Genomic DNA, 27,396 nt, shown 5'->3' on the forward strand with positions numbered 1-27,396 from the left:
AGAGTAGTTTGATTGTCATAATTTTGTTGAAATGCACAGCAGGTACAAATTCAGAGATGAAATTTTCAAATGAAAGCATACACACATCCAAACCCCAGATAAACATGCTTAACTTGGAGCAGTCTCCATGTCCCAGGTCCCTGTTCTCAGCTCATGTAGCTCAGTTTTAAGAATATTTGCCATTTGATCTTACAGCTGACCCAAGTGTTACACTGACCTGCCCTTCAATGCCAGAAGGTGCCAGCCCTGCCCTTGCCTCTTCTTTTAATTAAATGAAAATCAGACGCCATCCTAGGTCAAAGTGAACTCTGAGAATATTTACCCTAAAACCAGAGCAGTATCAAGAGGTTCAGTTATCCATGCTTCTAAGAGAGGCAGTCTCATTTAGCAAAGTGAGGACAGGGACATGCTGTCAGTAGTTTAATAGCTTATCCATTTTGAAAAGATAGAAGACTTCCTGTGAAATTGAATCTCCAACTTAAACAAAAAGTTTAACAAACCTTCCAAAACGTGGATGAAAGGAAAAGCCTTTGCTCTGAGGATGCAGACCAGCAGCTAAAGAAACCTGGGTGGAACTGATGGACATAGGAGTCCCTTGGCACCACCACATAGTCCAGACTTGATGACAACACATTCACCTTCTGTGGCACCATCTGCCATGGGCTTTGGTCATTTCACCAAATAACTCTTCCCAGGACAAATTTTCTGCTACTAACGAGGATGCATCTGAGGATGCAGAATAGGAACTCAAGTAAAATTCTGACAGCATCCCAATTACACTGAAAAGAGATTCAATCAGAGATTTTTGCCCAGAGAAGTACATTAAGACCTTGTCAGCAAATCTGCTTGGTCAGGTAGAAGCTGTCCAGGCTGTTCAGACCTTTGAGGCAACACACTGACCTCCATCTGCCAACTTCAGAAATTTGGGAGAATAAGGAGAATCAGTTTGTGACTTGCACTTAAATTATAGCTGTTGATACAAAGGACTGTGACAGTATTTTTCATGAATTATTTTCTTGTAATATACAGTGAAAAGGAAGATGAGTTAATTAAACATTCTGATTAATCACTATATTAAGACACTTTTACACAGCCCAGATTCTGAGATTTCAAACTGCAGCACAGGCATTAGTCTTTGAGCATGGTGCTGGATGCAGGAGTAGCTAGCACCCCTTTGCAAATGCTCTCTGGCATGTGTGACTAACAGAAGGTGACAAAATCCTGTCAAACCCATTGAGTAACTGCTGGAAAGATCAGGTTGTTCAAGCCGTGTTTGCAAACCTGCTGTGCTAACTCTGGTAAATGGAGCCATGCAGTACAGCTGCACACAGCCCATCAGCTCCAGGATGCAACCACACTTCCTAGGATGTTCCTAGTTTCCATGGGAGACAAAATCTGACAGTTCATTCTCTAGAAAGTTCTAGATCAGGTGGGTTAGTGCCTTCATTAGGGAGGAGAAAAGTGCTTTGTGACTTCCATTTTCTCAGCTAGCTGGAGCCCTGAGTGGTAGAGTCCACATCACTACTTTCCCTCAGACAGTCTTCCCAAACAAAAAAGTCATAGCTGGAAAATACAGGAATCTGTATCAAGGAGCATCTAGGAAACAGTTCCACGTGGGTTAGTACAGCAGCAGCAACACAGGCATCCATGAAGTTAGGAAGGTAATGCTGATGCCTACAGCTAAGAAAGACTGAATCTTTTTGACCACCTGTTGTAGATCAGAGACAGAAGATAACAGGTATCTAAAAAGACCACTGTGTAACTGAAATCCAAAACTAACAAAGCTGAAAATATTTTTCTTGCAAAGTCAACACTTACATGGATCTCAGTTACAAATGCAAGCTTTTGCTTGACTGACTACAGGAAAACAACTGTCAAAAAGAGGGATTTTTTCCTTTTTCTAGGCAACAAAACAGATTCCTCCCGCATCAAAAGCTCCAATTTTTAAGAAATAATATAGAAAAAAAACAAAACCAGAAGAACAGAAACCTCCACATATCATTAATCAGCAATGATGGACAGAAGAGTAGTGCTGATGTCAATAAGATGGCATTTACCTCAGAACCTTCTTCTGCTGGAAACTTCTGAAAGTTGAGGCATTATTTTTGAAACATTTTTAAAACATTTTAAAACAGATTTGCCTCATTATCATCTTGTAGCTGTAAATGAGACTGAGCTGGTGAGGACGGAATATTATTCCAGGATCAGTAGTAAGGATGATGTACTCACACAACCATCCAGCTAATTCCAATGGACTTGATATTTAATTATATATAAAACAGTTGTGTATCAATACAGAGTTGAAGTGACTGCCCCTTAGACACAGCAGACTCACAAGTACCGAGGCACCATGGTAGTGATGCTCACAGTGCATCACTCCTTCCTTCCTTGCAGCAGAATACACAGTACTGGCCATGGCAGCCAAACTCACAGCAGCAAAGGGCTCTGAAAAGTCCCCAGGTTGACTCTGGATGACTCTGGTAAGTCATCACAGGTAAAGTGACACTGGAATAGAAGTGTGACAGTAAGACATGGCCTTCTTTGACCCACTGATTTAGGAGGCATGGTACAACTACCCAGTATTTTCCCATATATCTTTGGGGATAGTCCTGCAATGAGGTTGTTCCAAAAAACAATGGACATTTTAAAATTCTTCCTGGCCTCAATTATACTATTTCTGAATATATTTTTAATTGCAACAGTAAGATGCTCGTATCAAGAGATTCAATTAATCAAATGAGACTGAAAACTGCATCACTACACAGCAGTGTAGGCAGGGAAAGTTGATGCAAATTCACCTTCAGATCAGGTTCAGTGAGAAGAATACATTCACCTGCAGAAGTATTAAGAGTGCCTTAAGAATAGAGTAAAAATAAGAATTCTTTGGATCAGTAATGTCACTTTATAATCTAATTAAGCTGCTCCTGCTGTAGTCCTTGAGCAAGCCACGACATCTGATAAAGTACCACCCCAATGGCACTGCTTGCAGTATGGCTGTACCAACTCAATTTCAGTGATTCTGAAGGCTGTTTCTCTATTACACTAGATAGCTGCTTAGCAAACGTGTAACAAGAAAATCAAGAGCAACATATGCAACAACAGTTCTTTCCCCAGTTTCTTATCACTTTTCCTTGACCATCTCTATTAAGTAATTAATACAGAACACACATCCCACAGCTCCAATCAACACCTTCTGAACACCTGCCTAGTTTTGACTTACAGGTGTAGAGCAATTCAATAAAGCCCTTTTAATTAACCAGTGTGAAGAATAGCAACAGTTTCAGAATGGATAATTAATGAAAAGCAGGTAATCTAGTAATAGCATACCTTCTCATTTTTGTCCAGCTCCAGATACAAGATTTGATAGGGAGGAGAAAAACCAGTGTTTTTCCCCAAGTTTGCAGAATGCTGGATTTGGCACACCACTGCAGAAGCTGAAGAGGGTCTCAGATCACACTTTAAGGCCAGGATTGTATTTGCATCTTAGTGAAGCCATTTTGAAGACCCTTAGCCTAACCTACTCGTTAGGTGCTGACTTTAAAGCAGTGCCTGCAATCTTCTTCCCCAGCTTTTCTATTACCAGTCACAGTCTGGCAGGCTGTTCCTCCTCAGCTAACAACAGCTCTAGGTCCTGGAAGGGTGTGCAGGATGGGGAGGGAGGTATTGCATGGTGAGCAAATACAGAACCCAACAAGGTGTGAAGGATACTCTCTTGTAAAACTGCAAGATCAACAGGCAGTAGTTCAACATAAGAAAATTAATTCAAAACAGAGATTAAAAAAAAAAAATCATCCAAAGTAATTTTTTACAAAGAAAATTAACTTCTGAAGCTCAGTGATACAGGATGTTATACAGGGCAATATAACAATCAAAAACAAACAAAATAAGCTCATGGAAAATAAGAGCCAGCATATTTATTAAGACAGAAGCCACCTTTGTCTCAGCAATTAACAGCAAAATACCTAAATTAAGGACAGCATATGAAGTGCATGAGTGTGCAAGAGATCTCTCAACAGTGGCTATCTCCCTACACCTGGGCAGCTTGCAAAAATAGGATGCAAGGCAAATATGAAAGTCTCAGGAAGAATTTTGCCACTCAGCTTTGGGTCATTAAAAATGCAGAAACAATGTATGTTCAAATTAATTCATTCAAGATTACTCCCATTTTCTAAAAAAAAAAAAAATCAAACATTTGCATGATAGGAAACACAACAGAACATACTGGGTTAAAAAGTGAGGCAAAATTACAAGTTTGTCTGTCCCAACTTCCTGTTGTTGTTAGGTATTTCAACTTGCTCCATTTGCAGTGTTTTGTTATGTCAGAGCATTCAGCTTCCACTGATCAAAACCTGATTTTAAAATCAGCCCAAACTCACTCAACACAAACATCGAGTACCTTTTCTGGTGCCGAAAAAATTTTTCGGAACAAAACACCAAGCATCACATGTTCATGTGTCAACACCTGTATCATTAAGTTCTTCTTTTTTTTATCCATCTCCTACCATCTTTCCTACTTAACAGACTGCTGTGACATATACACCTCTACAAATATAAAACTAGTACTGCTATCACTATTTCTGTCGTTTTCAAGCAAAGAAAAAGTCACATTTATTTTGTAGTAGCAATAGTTTCTTTTTTATTTTTAATATACTTTAGGAAACAATATACAAAGCTGAGCTTTTCCACCATTTTCAAACGGTGAGTTGCTCCAATTACACAAATTCAGCGTTTTGTGATGGTTAAGAACAGCAGTCAGCACCAGACTTAAACAGTTAGCTACAACACAAACATCCTTCGAAATGAAATGTCATAATATCAAGACAGGTAAACCAGGAGTTAACATATGACAACTGTCGGGGAGGTGTCTTAAATCATCCTTGTTGAATTTTATATTTCCTTAAATATTTTATACACATTTTCCTGTTTACAAGTTTTAAACAAAACCTCCCTTGAGGAATTATTTAAGTACAAAAATGTTCAACAAGAACAGTTCTCATAAAGAATCCCCAAAAAGACCAAATTTTAATGTGTTGACCAAAGGAAATGAAAACCAGTGTTTCTTTGCTTTAACATGTTTATTACAACAGATACAATTCACATCTGACTAGCTTTTTTTTTTTCTCTTTCCCCTCCCACAACCATGTTAACATGTTCATTGGGCTATTTCCTTATATTTGAGCAAGTAATGTACTTTCAGCACACATGCCCAGCAGTACTCTAAGTCCATTCTTACAGGGTGCAAATGGAAATACGTTTCAATAATTTATACAAACAAGTGGGTTATGCTCAATCACTGCAATTTTAAGCTACTGTACACAGGAATGAAAAGATTATAGAAAAAGTGCCATAGCAACAGTGCCTTAAGAAAAGAGAAAATTAGAAGCATTAAAAAGCTGATAAAATCAGATTTAGGATTTCACGGGGAAATGGAACACAGAAGATGAAAAACATTTCTCTGTAAAACAGAAATGGAGAAGCACTGCTCTCGACTCGGTGCAAGTGTGGAAACAGTTGTTTCGTGGTATTTTGTACATTGCCCAAACTGTTGCAGCCTTAGACACAGATCGCCTGGCGCTTGCATTGAATTTTAGGAAATTAAAAATTTCTGAATGATAAATTAACTAAAAAAAAAAAAAAAAGAAAAAAAAAAAAGAAAACAAAAAAAAAAAAAAAAAAAAAAAAAAAGCTAATTTTGCAGACAGGTTTACATGTAAGAGGCTAGGTATTTAGCCACCTCAGCATTGATTAGTTTTGGATGTCTAAGCTCTGATACACATGGCTTCCCATGGCTTCACTCTACAAAATATATTTACAACGTGAAGAATACATCTACAAGAAATCTACATTTCAAGGGTTTTACAAATCATTCTTGTATCTTTCCCCTGAATTTGACTCCCTCCTGTCCCCTTCCCCATGTCAACTTTTTTTTCTGCCCAGCTCAACGGTCCAAAGTCTACTCAAATGCAGCTCAAAAGTGTTAAGACTGGGCATCAGTTTAATAGTTCCTGTACTCAAAACCATGTGCAATTGTTTACAACTTTTCACACCATGAAGGAATTCTGATTCTTTAGCTTTTCAAGTTCTTTAATTTGTTGCCTCAAAAATAGTATCCTGCAAAGAGAAAAGAAACAAATTAGTATAAACATTTCCATCATACAGATGTATTACATAAGTACACAAGCACTACAATTACAGTGAAAGATACCAAGTTCCCATTAAAAAATTCAGGTAACAAGTTTATTCCCAATCTGTTAATAACCTACAGTCATATGCAGATGCACAAAAGCTTGGTGCAACTGACACTTCAGATCAAAAAACTAAGTTGTTCTATTTCTACTATGACTGATACAGAGTTATGTTTAGGTCTGCTCTCCACTTGAATGTAGCAGCTCCCAGAAAAAGCAGGACACTGGCAAGTAAAGCAAGTAACTGAATAATCTGGAGAGCAGCATTATGCCTGCGGCACACAGTTTTCAAGATTGTAAAACAACCCAAAGTGCTCATTTAAAAAAAAAAAATAGTGAGTTTTCTTCTCACTCACTTTTTTAAAAGTATTTGGCTCTGTGGCCAGTGGTAATCTCTACAGTTATGGTAAGCTCCAACCTTGAAAATATTTAAGGTATCATTAAAGAGCACCTAAGAAAAAAAAGTTGTAACTACACCTTGCTTAGAAATAAATTAGATTGCCCACAACTTTTAATACACTTTTTCTTCTTCTTCTGAACTGACATAAGCAATTACTGCAACTAACAAACATCTGGTTCACAGGACTGTTTCCCAGAATTTTTAGTGAATATTTTGAAACCACTTTTCATGATGCTGAAGTGTAATGCAAACATGTCAGTGAAGTAAGAAAATACTCAGGGAGAGTTTAGGTTTTATATAAATATTCTATGATGGCTGAAGCAACATTAATAAATGCAGAAAAAGCATCAATTCAGCACTTTCATGGAACACTTTACAAATATGTGACCAGTTCATTAAAAATGAATTTTCTACTGAAAAGCAGGTGGAAAATAATATATTAATATAGACACACTGAAAAGCTAACATTTAGCTTCAAGGCATGGGCATATAAAATGTATCAGTCAATTAAAAGTGTCTTTTCACATGTTGACAGTCATGATTCCAACAATGTTTGTGCTTTGTCTAGAGATGAAGTTCCTTCTTTGAAGAAATGTAAGTAGTACTCTTCTGTGCAGAAGTACAGAAATAGTATCATAGTTTAAGTGAATTGATTTTGATAATCCCATCCTTTGTCAAAGTCTCCCCCATCAACTTGTTTACTTATGCCTTGTATTCCACATCTTTGGGATTGCAGCAAAAATAAAAGATACATGTTACTACTACAGGCTCAAAGTCATAATAATTATTACCCATTGACAGTTTAAGGATACAAAGTTTACAAGAAAGAGGGTGCTATTTAATGAGCAGAACAATGAATTTTACTTGTTATTTCAGATCAAATGTGCAGTCAGAGACATATAACACCTTAGGAAATTAAAACTGTAAGAAACCAAGCAATTCATTAAATAAACTCCAGAAATCATAATTCACATAGCGAATGATGTGAAGTATTTTATGAAATAAAGCTTCAGAAAGAATGGGAATTTTCAACTCTTTATCAAGAAAGGTTTACAAATCTGTTACAGCCTGTTTCTAAAGGATTGTTTCACTAAGTGTCAAAATGCAAAAGCTTCTAGCATAAATGCAGCTATTTTAACAGCATGCAGCACAATTAAGGTGGTTTCAAACAGTGAATCAGAAACACTGTATTCAAACTCTAGTGTGACTTAATAGTTGTGATAACATCATTGGAAGAGGAAACTGAGTATGCAAGCAGATACAAAATCATGCCTACTGGTGAGTATTTTGAGCACGTATTTTATGATTACAGTTTCCAATCTTGCACGAAAGTTTTCAAAAGCATGGCTGTATATCACTTCAGTGATATGTAAGACACCTGACATCACTGACTTAAAATCTACTTTGCTATAAGCAAACATTAACTTTTCCTTAGCTGTGATATAAATTCCAACTGTTCAAACTTGCTCTTGCTTTAGACCTATTTAATCTCTCATATAAACTGTAGTGTTAAACAGGATAAGCTGTACAGATGTGTAGCAATATGATCTATGCATTATATATGGGCTGATAATCTAGAAGCATGCTGAAATACAGTGAGTTAATCAGTTTTTTGTAATGCACTAATGTTTCTGCAAATATATTTCTTTCTATCCAAGTAAAATTAGATAAAGAAATTGCATATCTGGTTTTATTTAGTGGAGAGAAACAGCCAGAACATACATAGGGATGATAGTTTGCAAACAAGGCAGCTACTGGTGTACTTACAGAGTCATCAGTAAACAGAACTCATGCACAATAATGCCAGAATGGAAATTCCAGTAAGACCCTAAAAACTGAAGATAAGCACAGAGCACACACTTACCTTTGCTCACGCAAAGTTGCTTGAATTTCACATACTCGAACTAAAGACCTTAAATTCTTTAATTCAGTACAAATTTCTGACATGTGCACACTTCCCATGTTATGGGCTTCCTCACGTAATCTTGACGCCTGCAGTGGTTAAACATGAAGGTTAGGATTTTGAATCATGCATTGGAAACAACTGGCAGTAGCTAGAGAATTGCTGGATGAGTGTCTCTTGAAACAGCAAAGCACTCTAATTTCAAAAGGGAGTATTAAATCAGAAGCACATTAAGTTCTCTAAAAGCCCATTCTGAAACACAAATAAACAACACTGCTGCCCAGAAACTGTTCTAACACATGTCCATGCTAAGGCAGGGATAGTTTAGACTTGCTTGATCCTAACACACATTTACCCAACCATCTTGAAAGACAGTATGTGACAGGGCTTGGAGTTTCCAAAATATTTTTTTCAAGTAGTTTTCAAGAGTCTCCAGCCATTATTCCAACAGCAGACTTAAATTTCCCATCTAATTAAGCCTTAGTGACAAAAATAACTGAATGCCATCTTTTTTGCAGCTACCTCCTACCTGACAAAAAAAAACAACTTTGCAACCCTCTTCAGGTGTTCTTTAACAGACCAACTCCATTACTTGAATATTCCCACTTAGTCAGCTGGAGACAAGCAGAAGTGTAAATTTACAGGGCATGACCTATCAAATTCCCAATTTGTGCATTTCTTGAAGTGTCATCACTGAACAAGATATGACTCCAGAGAACTCCTCAACAGCACCAAGGAGACCAGTAAAATTACTCTGTGTATTACACTGTAATAAGGAACAGGACTTCTTTCAAGTAGCACATGGAAAATTTGTTTCAAAATACAGCCTTCCCTGAAGCATTACTATTTAGCAATGTTACCCTCTGCTACATTGGGTCTGGCTGGGATGGAATTCATTCTCTTCATAGCAGTTCAAGTTTACAGCCTGTGACCAAGCCAGCACTGACAACATGATAACATTTTAGCTATTTCTAAGCAGACCCTACTCAGCATCAAGGGTTCTTCCCTTTCTCTCTCTGACCCCCACTCCACCCAGCAAATACACTGTGGGTGGAGAATAGGCAGGGAAGGAACAAAACTGAGACAGATGACCCCAACTGACCTCAGGGATATTCCACACCATACTATGTGTCATGCTCACCAGTAAAACTGAGGGACAGTGTCCAGGGTTGCCATGGCTCAAGGACTGGCTGTGCACTGGCTCATAGTGACTTTTTCATCACTTTACAACACCCTCTTCTACTCTTTAACCTGCTTTTACCTCAACCACTGAGTTTTTTCACTTTTGCCTTGTTATTTCCTCTATCCAGCTGTAGCAGAGCAAGCAAGTGGCTGTGTGGTGCTCAGCTGCCTACTGGGATTCATCCACATCCACTTTGGTACTTGTATACTTAATTTTACTTCCCAAAAACAAAGTTATTTAGCACACGTCTGCATCAGCTTTTGGCATTTCTCCAGTCCAAAGCTGCATTTTGTGTTCTAATTCCCTATATTAAAAGTTTTCTTTTCTGAAGTTCAACATCCAGGAGTACCCCAGTCTCCAGCAGGATAAAATTGCCTCTGTCTTCTCTGCACAACTCCAGTTACGGAATTGTTTTTCAGTTTTCCATGTTAAGTGCTTTTTATGAGTTCTGTGAGGTAACTGCTGTAATTCAAGAATGTTTTAGCTATTAGCTACAGCACATTTTTTCAAGTCTAACTCCTTTAGCACATACCTGTCCTGACTTCCAATTTATTTATTTAGTTTTCACTTTACTCTGGCATGTGCTCTTCTGCCCTAATTTCAAATTACACTATATATCTGTCAGCTATCTGAAAAAACCAAGGCACTGCATTTTTAGTCTCTCCACTTTGATGTATCTGATCTTGTTCCCTACATACTGCACCTATACTCTCATTCACTTTTGTTGTATAAGATTATTACCCCAACAGACTGCATCAGATAGGGCTTTGGAAAGAACTGAATTAGATTCAATAACCAATATGGTTCCTTTGAGTAATACATTCCAAGCAGCTGACATGCATCCAGTTTCCTTGTATTACTACAACAGAACAGGTTTCATGCAATTAGCTATAACATATTGATGGCAGTTTGACTGGAATTCCCATTATGTAAAAATAGCCCAAATTCAGTCTGAGTACTCTACATCAGTTTACAAACAAGGTGAAGTTTCTTATTCACCGTGTAGAACTAACAACTCAGTAACTAAATTATGGAGTACACTCAAATAGTTTAACTCTGTACCTAATTTATAACATCTTCCACATAACCAAAACATCATTAAGAAAAAACATGTTGAACTCTAAGTTCTCTGCAAATTTCAACAGAACTTTAGCAGTAAGAAAATAATTATGAGACTAGCTACTTATCTGAGGGGATTTCAAAAGCACTCACACTTCAAGTGAGACTGAAAATACCTAATCACTGAAAGGCAAACATATATAAAACCTGCAGGTCTGGCCTAATCTGTCTTTCCTCTCCTCTCTTCTGGCTAAGGAAAAGCATAAGTCCTTTATTACTTTTAATTCCTAAGAAAAGCAACAGAAATTAAGATAACACAAAAAAGAAAGTAAGAAACACAAATTTTAAGCTACACATTCTGCACTCTCACAGGTAACAAACAAAGGAGTACTCACCTGCTTTTCTGCATGATCTGCAGGCCAGCCTTGAACATGCTTTATAAGGTTTTCATTGAAGTGTGCTGCTAGCGTAGGTGTTAATGAACATGTGGGTCGTACAGATGTATTCTGTGGTGCAGGTGTTGAGTTTGATGCACTACTGCTAGAGGTATGATTTGGACCTGGTGATGGACTTCTTTGACTACTAGAAGAAAGAATTTAAAAAGGCAAATGAGCATTTAAAAACATATGTGAACCTATAGAGAAATGAACACTGAAAATTCATTGCTTCCAGGCACAAAAATACATAAAGTGTTCAACCACAAGTAAATACTTCTGGTAGACCAAACCTGAGCCACCTTCCTACAAACCTCTAACTTTTATTGGAACTGTCTGAGTGCTACATGTAACAGGAGGTTTTTGTTGTTTGGTAGGATTTTGTGTTTGTCTGTTTTTTAACTCTGAAAGCTGTTCAAGACATACAAGCTGCGCCTAGATGGTGTTGGATAGAAAATATATACATGTATGTTCTTCCTTCAAACAGCTGCAACCCTAAGATTATCAGCAGTGATGTATCAGAAGGGAGTGAAACAGGTTTATTCAACAGAGGTTTGCCACAATAATAACTAAGAATAATGCCCGATGTTCTGATCTGAAAATACAGCCATATGGGATTTGAGAAGTTTACTACTCATGTCAAAACACAACTTAGATGGTTTTGTGACACTGTACATCTTCACTGAATGCACTCAGGAGAACAGAGAATACACACAGGAGCAGTGTGTCTGTAGCCACCAAACTTGATTGCTAGCCACCAAACTTGACTGCTTTACTGGAACATACTCAGCATAACAGTGACAGTACCTCACAGTTAAATGTTTTTGGCACTACATACCCTAAGAAATAGTAGCACTAATTGTGTAAGTACAACTCTCCTATTGGCTTTTCAACACAGGCCGTAATTTCAGTCTATTGCTTAAAACTTTGTATCACTTGCAGGCAAGAAGAAAGTATTATGAATGAGAACCAAATATTAAAGGACTCTTGATTCATCACCTTCAAGGTCCCCTTGAAGACTGACAACATCCTTAACCAAATACAACTATCTTTCTAGTCCAATGCCCAGACATTTATTCTAATCAACTCACACATGCAAAGAATTACAGCACTAAGAATTACAGATGGCAAATTGGACATCTGACAGGGACCTGCTGGAACAAAGCCAGAGTCACCAAGTCCACAAGAGAGATGAAGCACTTCCCCTACATAAAAAACAATTCCTCCCCTCGTTTCAAAGCTTATGAGATTCACAGTATCTGAAGCACTGTGCAATGGGAAGCCTAGAACTGGACAAGAACTAATCTGCTACAGCAAAGGAATGTGACAGAGGACCACACAGATGACTAAGGAGCTGAAACACATGCTATATCAGGAGAAGCTTAAAGTTTATCCAGTCTGTAAAACAGAAGGCTGAGGGGAAGGGGATTGAGGGATCTTGTCACAGATTTTTACTACTTATGGGGAGAACAGGCTCCTCTCAGAGATGTGCACTAATAGAACAAGAGGCAGAGAAAAGATGTACCACAAGAAATTCTAATTAGACATGAGGAAAAAAAAATCGCCACAAGGGCAGTCAAATATAAGAAAATATTTTGAGATATTAAAAAGAATTCACCTAAATAATGCCCTTAGCAATTCAAACTAGCCAGACCTACTCTAAGTTGGGACCAAAGTAGACCACAACTAGCATTCTAAAGTAAATTATTCCTAGTTTCACTGTGTTCACTTAGCATCAACATAGTGATGGTGTTAGTGATAGAGAAAGGCTACTTTTATTAACGAAGTAGAATTCAGGCATAACCTTATTTACTCCTCAGTTCTACTAGAATTAAAAGTTCCCCCTGTGACTTGCCTCCTCTACATTTATCAGCCTGTCTTCTACTTCATCAGTAAAAATCACTCTAACACATCAGAAATGTTTCAACAAAATAAATAAATAAAATGTGTGGGCTTTTCAAAAATAAAGTAGCATCTTAATTATGACTAAAATATACTGTCACAAAATATCCTAGGCACTGCTATGTCAGCAGCAGGGGGAGCTACGAATGCAGCAATGACTGTTCCAAACTACCACAGTGTTTTGAAATGCTTTACTAAAGGCAAACACTTGCCTTAGCTGAGTTGAAGACTGACTATGCCACAAGTAACAGAATGCCTCCAGAGGGGCAAAAATATCTGTAACAAGGGTACAGGAACACAATGGTTCTGAAATACACTACTACAAACGTCAGAATTTTACAACCTACAAAAAATGGAATTAAATACCTCCCTTCACAGCACTTTCCCAAGGTAAAGGAAATTCTTTCTCAATCCTTTCTGAAGACAGAAAGAAACTACTCACCTGATGAAACTATTAATTATGGAAGCACTAATTTAGTTTCAATTTTAAAGCAGCCATAATTCATGGTGCATCTTTGGAAGAATCTCTACCAGACAGACTCACTGTATGCCTGCACTGTGTTAATTTCCCAATTTAAATGGCTGAAATGTTCACTTCTGTAAAGTCAGCAACAGCTACTCGGGTTTTCTTACACAGTGTGTCCACCCCAACAAATCAAAAGTAATTTTAGCTCCATTCACTTAAAATTTTTAATGAGCCAAAGAAATGTAGTTGTGATTAACTTCTGCTCAATTAATCTGTATTTAAGCTGGAGAAAAACACAACCTTAATTCACAGAGCTAAAAAGATTTTGGACCATCTGTCCACAGTTCAGTTTGCTAAATTGTTATTCAGTCCTACAAAAGTAAAGGACAATTAGCTCCCAAGAGCAATTCCCAATCCAGATAACTGCTTTCACCTACATTATCTGTTCCATATCTCCAGTCAGACATACTGCCTGGATGCAGCAAATCTTTTGCAGGTAAGTAAATCAATCTGAGCTGGTCCACTTTTATTCAATTCCACTGCACTCAACAGAAGAAAATATCAGTGACACAGGTTTTTTCCAAGTCACATATTCCTTAATCTTCCACTTGTTGGGAATGAGACACTTCCAAAGCAAACAGAAATCACATGAACTCACAATGCACCATACAAAAGAGTTACAAACTTTTCTGTGTACTAATTTAAGAGATACAGGATACTGAACAATACTAACACTGTCTCAGTATCCTTCATCCTGGCCTGCACACTGCCTCCCCCTCAGCCACGGGACTGTGCTACCTGCACAATGCTCCTGCTTCAGCAGTGCTGGGGCAAACTCGGCTTCCTGCACCAAAACTCTGATGCCAAACGGAGCAATGGTTTGCAGAGGGACAGCAGATCCCTAAACTCACCCTAGCCAAGGGTCATGCCAGAGTACAGTCATGTCACACAAAGGAAGGGTGAGGTATGGACTAGCAGGACAAGTGCCCATCAGTATCAACTCACACAGACTCCAAGCCATGGTAAAGGTTTCCAAGAAGAAGACTATCTTTCTTAAGAAGACCTCCTGTGGGGAAAGGGTGATAAGCAAAGAACAAAAGGGTCTGTGACTGAGAGCTGTCCCCCAAGACCTCACCAACTTCTCAAAAAAAAGCTTAGCTTGCTGCAAAGTGCAACTTTATCTTTGCTACTGTAATTCAGAAAGATTTAAATAGCACCAGTCATAATTACTAGGACTGGAGCTGGACACTTTGCCTTTATTCTCCTAAAAGAGCTAAATGAGTTACAGGCTTGTAATCTGACAAAGATTAGAATCAAGTGTCTGTAAAACAGCCCACATTAAAAACTTCTAAACTTCTGACTTGCTAGTGTCTGTACCCTCAAACTGGTCAATATTGTAGGGTCTCCAGTAAAGCCAAGGGACAGGACTGCCAAGCACACAACAGATAATCCAGTCCCCCAGAAAACCTCAGAACACAAAATAAATCCCTTCTCTCCACAAAAACAGCCAAAATCAACAAAGAAAACAAAGGTTCCCTTTGTTATTAGTCCCAGAAGGGCAGATAAAAGGACCTCACTATTTTATGATCTGGAAAGCACCACCACATGTAGCTTCAGGTATGCTGACAATGCAAGAGTATTAGGTTTTGATTTTTTGTTTATTTTTTTAATACCATACCACACCACACACCTTATTCAACCACTCTAAAAATCCAACTATTAGGAACTGTATGTTTACAGAACCTTTAAAAAAGTCCATCTCTTGCTGCCACAGATCTATACCATGACTCCATCACAAAAGCATCTCATGACACATCTTTGGTTACAGCCCCTGGAACCAAATCAATGATTAAATGCTGGTATCATGTAACATCCAAGTAAGTTGCAATGTTGACAAAAAAGTCTGGCCAAGGTATTTGTGAAACTTAATTTTTAACGTTTTTAATTAGAGCAGCAAAATCACCTGTCAAACAAAAAAATCATGCCAATTTCAAAATCAAATTACACTACAGCAAGGCACTACAAACATCTAACACTAAGCAAATCACAGATTCTGTAACTGCACAGAGACAGAAACTCCCAACTCTGAAATCACAATACAAGGAATCACTTGTAAAATTGAAACCAGAGTGACAGAACACAACTATGAGTTCCATTTTGCTTCTGTGAGAATGGTCTAATGATTACACCAAAAATGCAGAATCTACCACATTAACTATGTAACAAATGTACTCAACTACATCATCTCAGCAGCAGCAGTTAAATCTTATGTTCAATAAACGGGCCAAAGAAGCGTTCACTAACTGCAACATATACAACACAAACTGAGTGCAGATAAACTAATGACAACAGAGGAGCATTTCCATGTACCTTGAACGCTGAAGACTTCGTGGAGAGGCAGGTTCATGACCCGCCTGCTTGTCAGCTATTACTGGCTGCTGAGGTGCTGCCTGGGAAGCTGGTCCTTGTTTAACACCTGGGGTAGCAACCTGCAAAGTTCAAAATTTCATTAGAATTCCTCCACAGTAAAGAGCATGTGTTAAGAAACATAAAAACCCAAGGAAATTACAGTTTCGACACCTGTGGTGTTTTTTTGATACAAGGCCCTTTGTTGACACAATTTTTTCTCTTCACAAGGTGTACTTCTTAAAAAAAAAAACCTAAGTTCCACAGCTGTGATAGGAAGATTTTCTTTTTAACTAAGAGCTTATTAATAGACATAGCAGAAGCAAATTTAGACCCATGTGACCTGTCAAAATATTGGAAGCTTATTAGGCAAAACTGTTCAACTCAATATTATTTTTGTCTGTATCTTCCATCTGAGCACTGAGCTAATTTTCAACCTCAGAAGAGTTGTGCATTAACTAAATAAAATTTTCATGTACAAAATAAAGAGTTCCCTACTTGAAAATACATTACACAGTGTCAAGAACATAATTACAACACAAGCACATTAAAAACATCTCTATCAAAAAAGAAAAGAAAATCTAAAGAATATCTATCAGTTTGCTGCTCCCTTTTCTCTAAGTTCTAAACTCAGAGGTGTCTACAAAAACAGCAGTACCTTCTTGCTTTTCCTTTGTAGTACACATTCAATGCAAGAAAGCAGTAAGACAGAGTCTTCTCTGTGAACTTCTGATCTATGTTGGGATGGTAAGTTCAGGAATATAGTAATGTCTAATCTATAGCAAATGAAATTCAACATACTTTTTCTTGCCCAACACTTTACATACTCAGCCAATTTTAAAAGCATGCTCAAGAGAGGTTCAGCTTCAAAATTTATCCTCCACTCTGCAAGATCAAGCTAACAATTTTAAGATAAAAGGGAGGGACCAAAGAAAAAATGGTTTCTAGGGATTCATAAAGACAAAAATCCCCAAATTGTATGGCCTGTCTGGCATTTGCTGACTTTACATCAGTGTAGATTACTAACTAACTAGTAGTCACCTGAACCTCCAGAAAATCTCTGTTTTAGAAACAGAGTTCCGTGAAACAAACCACAGACAGTAAGTCAGAGACTATCTGCTAAAGTAAACTCAAGATATAACTTGATGCATTTAAATACACAGGGGGGTTTTAATTCAAATTCCAACTCTCATATGTCTAAGAGGAAAAGTCATGTGTTAAAATTATCAAAATGAGAATGTGTTCTTTCTGGCTTTTTGATTAATAGGCATATACTAAAAAAGTCTGAGTAGCACATGAAAAGCCCATGGTACTAAAAGGAAAAAGCAAGATAATTGTAAGATTACTCTGCTGTTAAAATAAACAGAACCATACAGCTGAAGGGGGAGAAAGAGTAGCAGTTACTAAACTGATTTATGAGAAGAGACTACACAAGTAGTCTCTTTATAAAGAGACACCTTTATAAAATGTATGGCATGAAGAACTTTGCTATTACCGCCTGCATTTTGCTCAGCCTGTGAGCAGACATTAAACCATGAAGGCTGTTTGAATGGAGCAATTTCAAAAGGAAAGTCCAACAGCAATAATGGAATCATGCTCCACATCCAAACTGGTAAAGTAACCAGCTCCCTGGCTGGTAAAAATAACAAAAACCAAACCAAACAAACAAAACCCCAAACCAAAACACAACAACAACAAAACACAAAAGAAAGGGACTGTAAAGAAGATGTGGTATTTCTAAGATGAACCATCAAACCTCTCAACTTTCCCATGTTTTCCAAGTGTTTCAAAGACTGTAATTACATATACCAGAAACAGAAAAATAGTAAGAGCTAAATAAATTCAAAACACAAACAAAGCAACCGACCAAAAGCAACATTTTTGCTGAGCTTGACCCAGTCAGTGCTTTACACAGCTATTTTGGAGAAAATCTGAAGAGTTTCTGATCACACAATACAGGCACAGCTAAAAGGCAAAAGGAGACACCCAGGCTGCTGGAGTCTGTGACCCACAAGCTGCACACAGCACACCTGCAGGCAGACACACCAGCTTCAGTCTGAAAGCAGTACTGGTATGTTCAAACAGTCCTAAGCAACTGTACTGTGTCAGTGGCACTGCTGCAGTGCCACAGCCAGCTCAAATACCTGTGCATCTGGCACTGGGCTCCTCTTGCACAGGGCAGGTTCAGCTTGGTCTGCCCTAAGCCCATTTGCTCTAAATCCAAGTGTGTCCTGGCACAGCAACACATCCTGATAAGACATAATTTACCTCAAACCTTACAGCTGGACAAGCTAGCCTGACTGCTGTATCTGACAGGCTGCTAAAACAGACAAGCTCACACAGGAGCTATCACCACCTAAGTTCCCATCTCACATAAATACAAGAACTATAAAGACAGTTCTTTCCCTACTGAACTGGCAAAGTATCTGCTACTGAACCAAAATTTGTTACTTCTGGGACTAACAAACAATCTCCGGGTTGCACAGACCAGAAGAGATCTACTTCCAGTTATCAACAGTACACAACTTAAGAAGATTCTTTTTCATATCTCAGGATTTGGAAGTGCCAAATATCTCAGCCCAGCTATTTGATAATTACAGATTGAGGATGCAATCCAGGGGCAAAAACCAAGGTAACAATCAGTACTGGTACACACATGAAGCTTTTGTAATTTATTGTATCACTGTAGACCACAAGAAACTGGGACAATCACTTAGTTTTCTTTGTACCTGTGAAAAAAATCTGATGAAAGAAAATGAGGCACCTTGAATATAATGAGGAATGCAATGTATTCTCCAGAAAAGTGTTCCACAAAGGCATCCAAGACATTAGAGGTACACTTGTGAGCAGAAAATTCAGAAAACCACCTTAGCTAAGCAGGGATGATGACAGAGAACAGATTTTAGGCAGGTGGGGGTGTCTCATTTCAAAGTCTACAGTCATGCTTCTCAGAAAGAACCATAGGAGCTTACAAGTTAGCTTCAATTTACATTTCCTATTCACTGATCCAATGAAGGAATTCTGAATGAACAGAGGTGAGGGGGCAGGAAAGGAAATGGACATTATGTTATTGATCTGTAAACACCTAGAACATTTCTAAACCAAATTTGAGACTACAAAGTTAATTTCCCCGAGAAGTTCTCATCCATTCTTTCACTGGGTAAATCAAGAGAATTGTCAGCTGTTGCCTCTGAAGTATGTTTTAGCTTCTATTTAAATATGCTAGAATACTGATGCCTTGGCATCATGTTCAGACAGCCTTTGAAGCCAGCCTAAGAATTTCTTCAAGAAAAGTCAACTAGATGTCATGCTGGAGCTGCACTGCCAAAATACAGTCAAGTGGCTGCTTCCAGTTGCATCCTATACACAACTGTGAGCACATGGATATATATAGGAGCAGTACTTAATATTATGTATAATGGCTTCTTATTACAATATGGCCTAAGTGAGCAGGAGCTTACCTTCTGCTGGGATGATACTGGTGGCGTAGTCATCAAAGGTTTGAGTGGAACAGTGTTAGTCTGCGGCGTGCTTATCCTTGGAGACACGTATGATCTTGGTGATGAGGCATCAGATGTTAAAGACATTGGAGACTGATTAGATGGCTGAGCTGTAAAGGAAAAAAAATTGCTTTTATTAAAAACATTTCCTATCCTAAATGCAAATTAGATTTTTCTGGTATTTTGGAGTATGTTATATTAGATGATATACAAATATGTTCACTGTGAGCAAGCAGAATAATCAAACGTTCAACAACAATCCTAGCTAAGGAGCTGTATTTCCCCCAGACTCCCCACTTTGAAAATTTCAGGGGAGGGGGAAAGAGAAGAAGCTATTAGGAAATGCTTTTTAAACAAGAAGAGACTAATCATTTGTGACTCCTATTTTAGAGTGCTTAACTTGATTTAACCCAAAGAAAGCATAAACAGTTTATACAGAAACCCATTAACCCATTCTAGGCATATACCAACAGTTCCTCACCCATGGTTAAAAACTACCATTAGTACTGCTTACCTATTCATTTATTGTAGGTAAATTAGTTGTTTTAAGTTTCCAAATCTAAGTTTGAAAGTTTTTTTATGAAATTACAAGCCAGAACATATTGAAAATACCTGAAACAGTATCTTGCCTGGAAGATGAAAAAAGGACCCCACCAGACAGAGGAAACTTTCTTTTAAGAAGTTAAAGCCCCCCCCCCAAGAATCACAGCTGCACAGTACAAGATTGGTGCTGAAGTAAGGAAGAGTTGTGTTTTACACTGTTATGTAACACCTAATTCCAGTCCATAATTGAGTCAGTCTCACTGAAGTTTGACATTACTCATACAGAATTATTTAACATACAAAGAAAATCCCAAAAGGTGAGACAGAGAAGCATGTTTATTTAGTTGTGTGTCAGGTTCCTGCTCCTCAATAAAAAGTTTTTATCCTCTCTTTGGAAAAAGAAGTCATTTAACATTCTCCACACCATGTGGCCAAAGATAAGAGACAGATTCTACAACTGTATCAGCCTTTTTAAAATGCTGTGTAACAAATTTACATAAGTGAAAAAAAGACTCTGAATACCTTGCGTAGACAGTTGTGCAGCTTGAGAAATTAGGGAGGTGATATTGAAAGCAGATGGTCCAGCAGTAAGAATTTTATGGAGTATAGACTGCAGAGAGGCTTGTGTCACAGCTGCTGTTAGAACTGAAAACAAACATTCTGTTTTACTGACAATTCTAGACCACCACTTGAAACTGTTCAAACTGGCTAATTACATTTAAGGTACATTTTCTTTCAGATTATTTCCATATCTACCATGACCAAAGATCCACCTGAATTTTCAGTTACTTGATTTCAAGTTGACTGGGAACATCTAGCAAGTCCTTTCTTTAGTAGTTTAACTTTAAGGCATGCATTTACAAAAATTCTTTTAAAAAATAACTTCAACTTTTCTACTTGACCTCATGGATCAGTAATAATTTTTGTAAACAGCAAGAGAAAATTTGTTCAATTTGCTACTGCAGTAAGCAGAACATACGTGAAGTTTTTCTACACTACAAAATTTTTTTAAAAAGCAAAAAGCATAATCACTTTAACTCACTAAAAGAAATGGGAGGCAGACTTCATGTTCAAGAGGAAAACATATATATTTCAATTTAAAAATCTGTGTTTCTTCTTACCAATTTAAAATCCCCTAGTCTGTTCTAGATTTAGCTGTCCCATGCCATCCCCTCCCATTAAAAAAAACCCAAAAAAACAAAAAAAAAACCAAACAATCACTTTTGGCCATTTTAAAACTGCAAAATACAAAAAGAGCATCTTGCAGTATGAGACAGCAAGACCCTGAACTATGAGCTTCTGAACTAACCTTTCCAAAAAGGTCTACAGGCTCTGTGGGATACTTCCTGAACATACATCCCACTCATGCACACTCCTGAAAAAACCTGACTCACCAGCACAAGCACAGAATAACTCTGAATCAGTAAGGGCAGCCCTGCTGTGTAAGGTGAAGTCACTCTGCCCACACGGACACAGCCAGGCCCTCATACCATCAGAACAATTCTGAACACTCTTGTTCCAAGACATACACAGCTGCTGCTTAGTTATGGCAAGAGAAAATTACTAGAAATTTCACTAGGTAGCTTTTTAATAAAATACAATTTGATCTGAGTGGACCTTTCATTTTTCAACACAACCATAAGGATTTTTTTTCAATCCAACCTAGTGCACTGCAGTTCTAAGGCTTCTCCCTGCACAGGAAAAAAAAACCAATGACCTACTCACCTATTAGTACCGAATAAAGACAGAACATTTGCTGATTAAAAGAAAATAAGTGACAGCTTTTTCTGGTAAATAACTGCAAGGTACAGAATATTTTGCACATATTTTCACTTACTTCATTTGCACTTTTAGAAAGTTAAAAGGCAATTAACTCTCAGCACTAAAAGCAAATGTTTTACTTCCTATTTAAATTGGTGATCCGTACACAAGAAGCAAACAAAAAAAATCCTACACTATTTTATCAGTAACCTGCCACATGCAGACACATTCAATAAAACTGCAATCAAAATACATCAACTCTACCTGCTCTTGCAGCAAAAGGCACTAGAGGTAAGTGATAAACTGACTTCTAACAAACTAAGCCAATGTGACAAAAATTTAAGGGACACACTGATTAAATGTACAAAATTTCACTGGCTAGCAAAGTTACTGATAGGCTACCTGTATTCAGAGAGGTTAACTTGTTATGCTAAAGAAAAAAGTTGTTAGGCAACAAGATTTAAGAACCCCTAGAAGTTTCACTATTTGCAACACACATTAATAGAACAGCAGCACAAACTACAGAAAACAAAGAGCAGTGCATGAAACAAAAGAACAAAGAGGTCTAACAATATTTTGTGCAACAGACAAATGCTGATACAGAGATTAAGTCACCAGTCTCAATTAGACTGCTCATGTACATCAACATTTATCAAGCTGAAAACCTTAAATGTTGAGAATGTTTAATGGGAAAAAGCCCCACAAAAATCTCCATTTTACCTAGGGATTCGTTTATTCACATTTAATTTAAAATAAGGCTTTTATTTACTACAGCCTGGTATCCAATAATACACTAATGTATGTAAATGAGAGATTACATGAACTTTAAAGAATCCTTACCTTCATTGATTTTGGATATATCTACGCTAGAATTATTAAGCTGCAAGGTGGCTTGCAGAGCAGGCAGCAGCTGTCGAAGGAGATTTGGGTCCTGAAGTAATGGAGGAATTGGTGATTGTGGGATAGGTGAAACAGGAACTGTAGGAGCAGATGAAGCAGGCGCAGAAGTTGGATTCAGTCCAGAAGCAGAAGATGTAGAAGGAGTTGTGCAAGAATGGGATACAGACTTGTCCACAGATGCAGACTCTGAACAGAAGACAGAGAGTATTTTTCATTTTCCCCAATATAACCTGACAACTCACTAGTACAATACCCAAATTAAATTCAGAAGATCAAATGCCTAACTACCATTTTAAGAAAAAATCTCATAACACTAGTAGAACCAAAATTGAAGATAGCTGATTTCTAATGCAATTTACAATACTGATATTTATCATGAGCGCACACACACGCAACTTTTCCACTTCAAGATACTGGATGAAAAGTAGCCAGTATTAAAAATGGGACATTTTTTTGTTAGCTTTTACAGCAAACATGGGCCAAAAATTCCTTACTAATGGTTTCTTTTACTGTGCCTACACTCACATTCTACACTTTCACTTATGATTTCAATCTTTCTATGTACTACGAACATATCCTATGAACAAAAACTTTATAGCCCATAAATTTCACATTTAGTGAAATACTGTGTCAAATTTGAGGGGAGGGTGTAAGCCATGCTTCACTCATGAAGAGACCAGTACAAGCAGCCATAAATATAAGTCTATCATACAAAATCCAGCTATATTGCTGAGGATTTAGAAAGGAAAATGAGCTGTACTAGAAATGTAAAAACAGTACGGTTAACATCCCCACAGCAGAGTGGAAAAATATCTAAAAATTTATCTGCCCATAATTAATTTTTAACTTGTCAGCTTCTTCTGAAGCATTAATACCTATACCTTTCATTTTATTGATGCCATTTTAGGAAATATTACCACTTATTACCCACAGAATACACAGTACTCAAATCCATTATACTGTACAGCAATTTGTTCTGATGAATATGAATTATTTAATTAATTTTAAATATTACTTCCACTTAACAGAAAGTGGCTCCTCCATACCAATACTGTGAGAAATCTCTGCAATGAAAGTGTTTCAACTTACTATAGGTGTACCATAAGTCACCTCAAATATCCTTCCTTTAAGAAACGTGGATCATTGTATTTCATTCTCAGCTCCCCCTTCCCTCATTCTCATTAAACTCACATAGACCCCTGCCCCCAAAGTCAGTCAAGACTAACACCTCTACAGCACAAAAGAAGTTGGATGCAGAGCATAAAGCTGCAGATCCAAGATTCAGAATGTCTGCCCACAGTAATGAAGACCTGGATTTTAAACCCACCTCAAACTGGGCAGAGAAGGTCTCTCTGGATAGTCTACATTTCAGGCAAAAGTTTAAATGTAAACAGGTTGGGAAGTTCTTTTACTTTCAGGGTGTGCTTGGTTTTTTTTATTTGGAAAAATGGTCCAAGTAAGATGATGCTGACTTCATTAGTAAAGAAATGAAAAGGTCACATTTCATTTAAATATGTAAGAATAAAATGTTACAGAATTTCTAACAGCTTTTGCATTCCAATAACCTTAACTGCAACTTCCAAGACTAATTTGGAGAAGAACCCTAAAAAAATAAACATAAAAAAATTACAGAAGTGAGTAATGATGTGTACATCTTTTCACTAAAGATTTCTAATCTCTCTGGGAAAAGGATTTCTGCCTCCACGCTGTTACAGTATAAATAGCTTATAAAGGTCACAAATACTCCAGAAACTTTTTCCAGACAAGTAGTTGAGAAACGTGAACCAGAAAAAAAACTGCTGAAGAAGCCAAATTTGAAAGCTCAAAAGGATGCAATAGTCAGGACACAGAGACATATTTTGGAGTTTCAGGTGAAATTCTGAAAAAGATGTGCCCATATTTAGTTACAGTTTCCTCAGAGTTGGTTGCAATGTATCTGTGAAGGGACATGGTCATTTGGCCAGCAGTTTATGTAAGAACAACTTAAAAAGGGACAAAAAGGGTTACAAAGATTGAAGACAGGAAAAAAAAGAAAAAATAACTACAAAATTCCTGCATGGTTTTCAGTAACATGTGAACTAGGACAGCTGATTAGGTCATTAGTCACCATTAAAACACTAAGTCATTAGTAAAAGTTTTTGATATAAGTATTGCATATAAAATCTTATGTTATAGTGTTCAAAGTAAACATTAAGACAACTGCAGGTCAAGACACATCTAACAAACAAAAATCTTATACTAAACAAAAACATGTAAAGTTTAAACTGAACGTGGATCTGTCGTAGTCCAAATAAGATCAAGATATACTGGCAGACAAAAGCAAGGGAAACAAGCACAATGGGACATGTTAGTACTTAAATGTACAAGCCTGCTACCTACAGTTTTGAGAACCTTACCAGAAAAACAACCATTAAAAAACCCCCAAAACACAAAACACCCTCATTTCAAAACGAGAGAAGAATACTGAGCAACTGCCAGCACTAATTTCAAAATGTATTTAATGTATTTAGGCTTGTCTTCACAGTTAAATATTAAGTTATTTTAAGTAAAGAAGAAACTCACTCCTGTATTATTTATTCATGTAGGCAAATACCTGACCCTCAAACCATACCACCATACCAAACAGCGAGAAGTGCTTTTCACCCATGCTGCAGTTCTGAACAGAAAATACACTGAATCAAAGGCAAACTCAAGCTAACAATGCAGTTAAAATAAACCTTATACCCACTCAGTCCTTGGTATTCACTTATTTCTTGAGTAACAGAACTCAAAACATATCATGCAAACCACTGAATTCCAAAAGGTCTGCAAAGCTGCCCGACTTGGAGTTTTTATGCTATAAAAATGCACACTGAATTGCATCTACACAATACAGCCAAGTTATTTATTTGAGACAATATGGAGACACTATTTCATAGTTATATTACTGCAGGTGTTTTAATTATGTGTTAAAATGTATCCATGAAAGGTATTTTTGTACAATCACCCTATTAAACCTGGAGAAAGGATACAAAGCAAGGATAATGCCTCATGCTAACATTTCAATCTTATGAGATGTTTAACAACTCAAAATCAAAACACTAAATGTTATAAAAGAATACATCTCTATGATAATGACTACCTATATATATCACATTAGAACTGGTATTTAACATCACAGAGGACACAGATTAAAACGACTGTTCAGAGCATCACTGCATTACACAAATTAATTTATTATTACTGAAATTCAAGCTATAAATTTGTTTCTGCAAAAACAAACGAAACCAAACAAAAAAAAAAAAAAAAAGGCAAAACAAAACCCTGTAAAAACATTGGTAGAAATTAAAAAATTTCTTGTTAGTATTAAGCAGCTGCACTGATTCTGGCCAAGACAAGGTTAATTTTTGAAGCTGACCAGAGTATTATTATTCTGGTTAACCAGAAGAGCTGGTTATTCTATACCACCTCACTTTACTCCCAGGGGCAGGGGTAAGGGAGCTATTTTCCAGTTGGCCTAGTGTGAATTGTCTCTCTAGTACACCCTTTCATTAATATGTTGCTCTTAGTGTTCATTTCTTATTTCATTGCTGATTCCTGTAAATTCTTCTTATCTCAACCTACAATCTTTTCCTTTCGTGCCTCCAATTCTCCTCTCTAGTCTGACACAGAGGAAAGGGAGGAAGTAGTGAATGAACAGTGCCTGGGGAACACTGATCATAAACCTCAACAGCTCTATTTGTCATCCAGTGGGGAACAAAGGGTTGAGATAATCAGATCTGACTAGAGTGGCTTGAAACACATTTGATTTAAGCATTTGTTGTACTAGGCAGGGAGTCAACCATCACAATGTTGCTTGGTCTGTTCACAGGGTTGTGGCACCTAAGGCTGCATATACTATACATGTATATCCTATATACACCCTGGATGCCCATCATGGTATTTTTTCAGAGCAGGGAGAGAGAAGGATCAGGATTGCTGTGTTACTGTATTGTGGGAGAGAAGTTTATGACACATGGGGCAATGAGGGTGCTTTGGGATGTGTGTTCACCCTTCCTTTGGGCCTACCTCCGGGGGGTCCATTAAATTGTACCTAGTCTGTGGGGGAATAGGAACAGGTAATTTTCCCCAGCTTTTTATGCCCTTTGTCTCTTTCAGGCCTGTCAAACCAGCTTTTGAGTTTTGGATTTCCATCGGTTATCAAGAAAAGCATAGTCTTGTTGCCATGTCTCTTCAGTACAGCGTAAACCACGTTTAGAGTCAGTGTGGACCATGCTAAGTTTAGAGTAAGGAGAGAGATTTCTAACAAGGTCTGCCCTGCAGGTGGATTGTCATGAGTGGCATGGAATGTGGGAGAAAATGGGCCAGTCTTGGGGGAAATTCTCTGCTTCAATGGTTTGCAAGTTCACTCCTGAGTAACTACAGGATCCCAATAAAGTAACACAGTATCTTCAAGGAGGATAGCATGACATTTCCAGAGGGAGCAAATCATTGCAAGTACACTGGCTACTCTTTACCAGACGTAGTTCACTAGAGTAAGGAGTCCCTCAGGGAGAACAGGAAGAAAACAAACAGGCACTGAGACCACTCAAACAGGAGCTGAACCTGAGGACAAACTTGTGCCAGTAGCAATTGCCCCTACATAAAAGAAGAAATCCAAGATCATACCAACTCAGTGAGGGATAAAGAGGAAGTAGAACCCTCAACAGCAGAACAACAGCAGGAAGAAGGGCCAGAGATAATCACCCAATCCATGTCCCTGAGTTGTGAGATAT

At 37.6% G+C, this 27,396-nt stretch overlaps 1 protein-coding gene across 3 annotated transcripts in view; it reads right to left on the reverse strand.

Moving 5' to 3' along the window:
- Window positions 1–4,879: 4,879 nt before the first annotated feature.
- The window catches only part of WAC (WW domain containing adaptor with coiled-coil), a 54,949-nt gene continuing 32,432 nt past the window's right edge, over window positions 4,880–27,396 (reverse strand). Inside the window, exons 8-14 of one of the 3 annotated variants that reach the window (XM_079299629.1) lie at window positions 22,583–22,828; window positions 20,504–20,626; window positions 19,400–19,548; window positions 15,903–16,021; window positions 11,126–11,309; window positions 8,450–8,577; window positions 4,880–6,111 (exon numbers count right to left, since the gene is read on the reverse strand). In XM_079299629.1, the coding sequence (XP_079155755.1) occupies window positions 6,042–6,111; window positions 8,450–8,577; window positions 11,126–11,309; window positions 15,903–16,021; window positions 19,400–19,548; window positions 20,504–20,626; window positions 22,583–22,828 (1,019 nt within the window). In that variant the 3' untranslated portion in view covers window positions 4,880–6,041. Of the gene's footprint in view, window positions 6,112–8,449; window positions 8,578–11,125; window positions 11,313–15,902; window positions 16,022–19,399; window positions 19,549–20,503; window positions 20,627–22,582; window positions 22,829–27,396 lie in introns of all 3 variants that reach the window. The other 2 variants (XM_079299630.1, XM_079299631.1) reach the window with 2 other exon arrangements.

This window comes from Erithacus rubecula, assembly GCF_903797595.1.
Source record: "Erithacus rubecula genome assembly, chromosome: 3".
Classification (NCBI taxonomy): Eukaryota; Metazoa; Chordata; class Aves; order Passeriformes; family Muscicapidae; genus Erithacus; species Erithacus rubecula.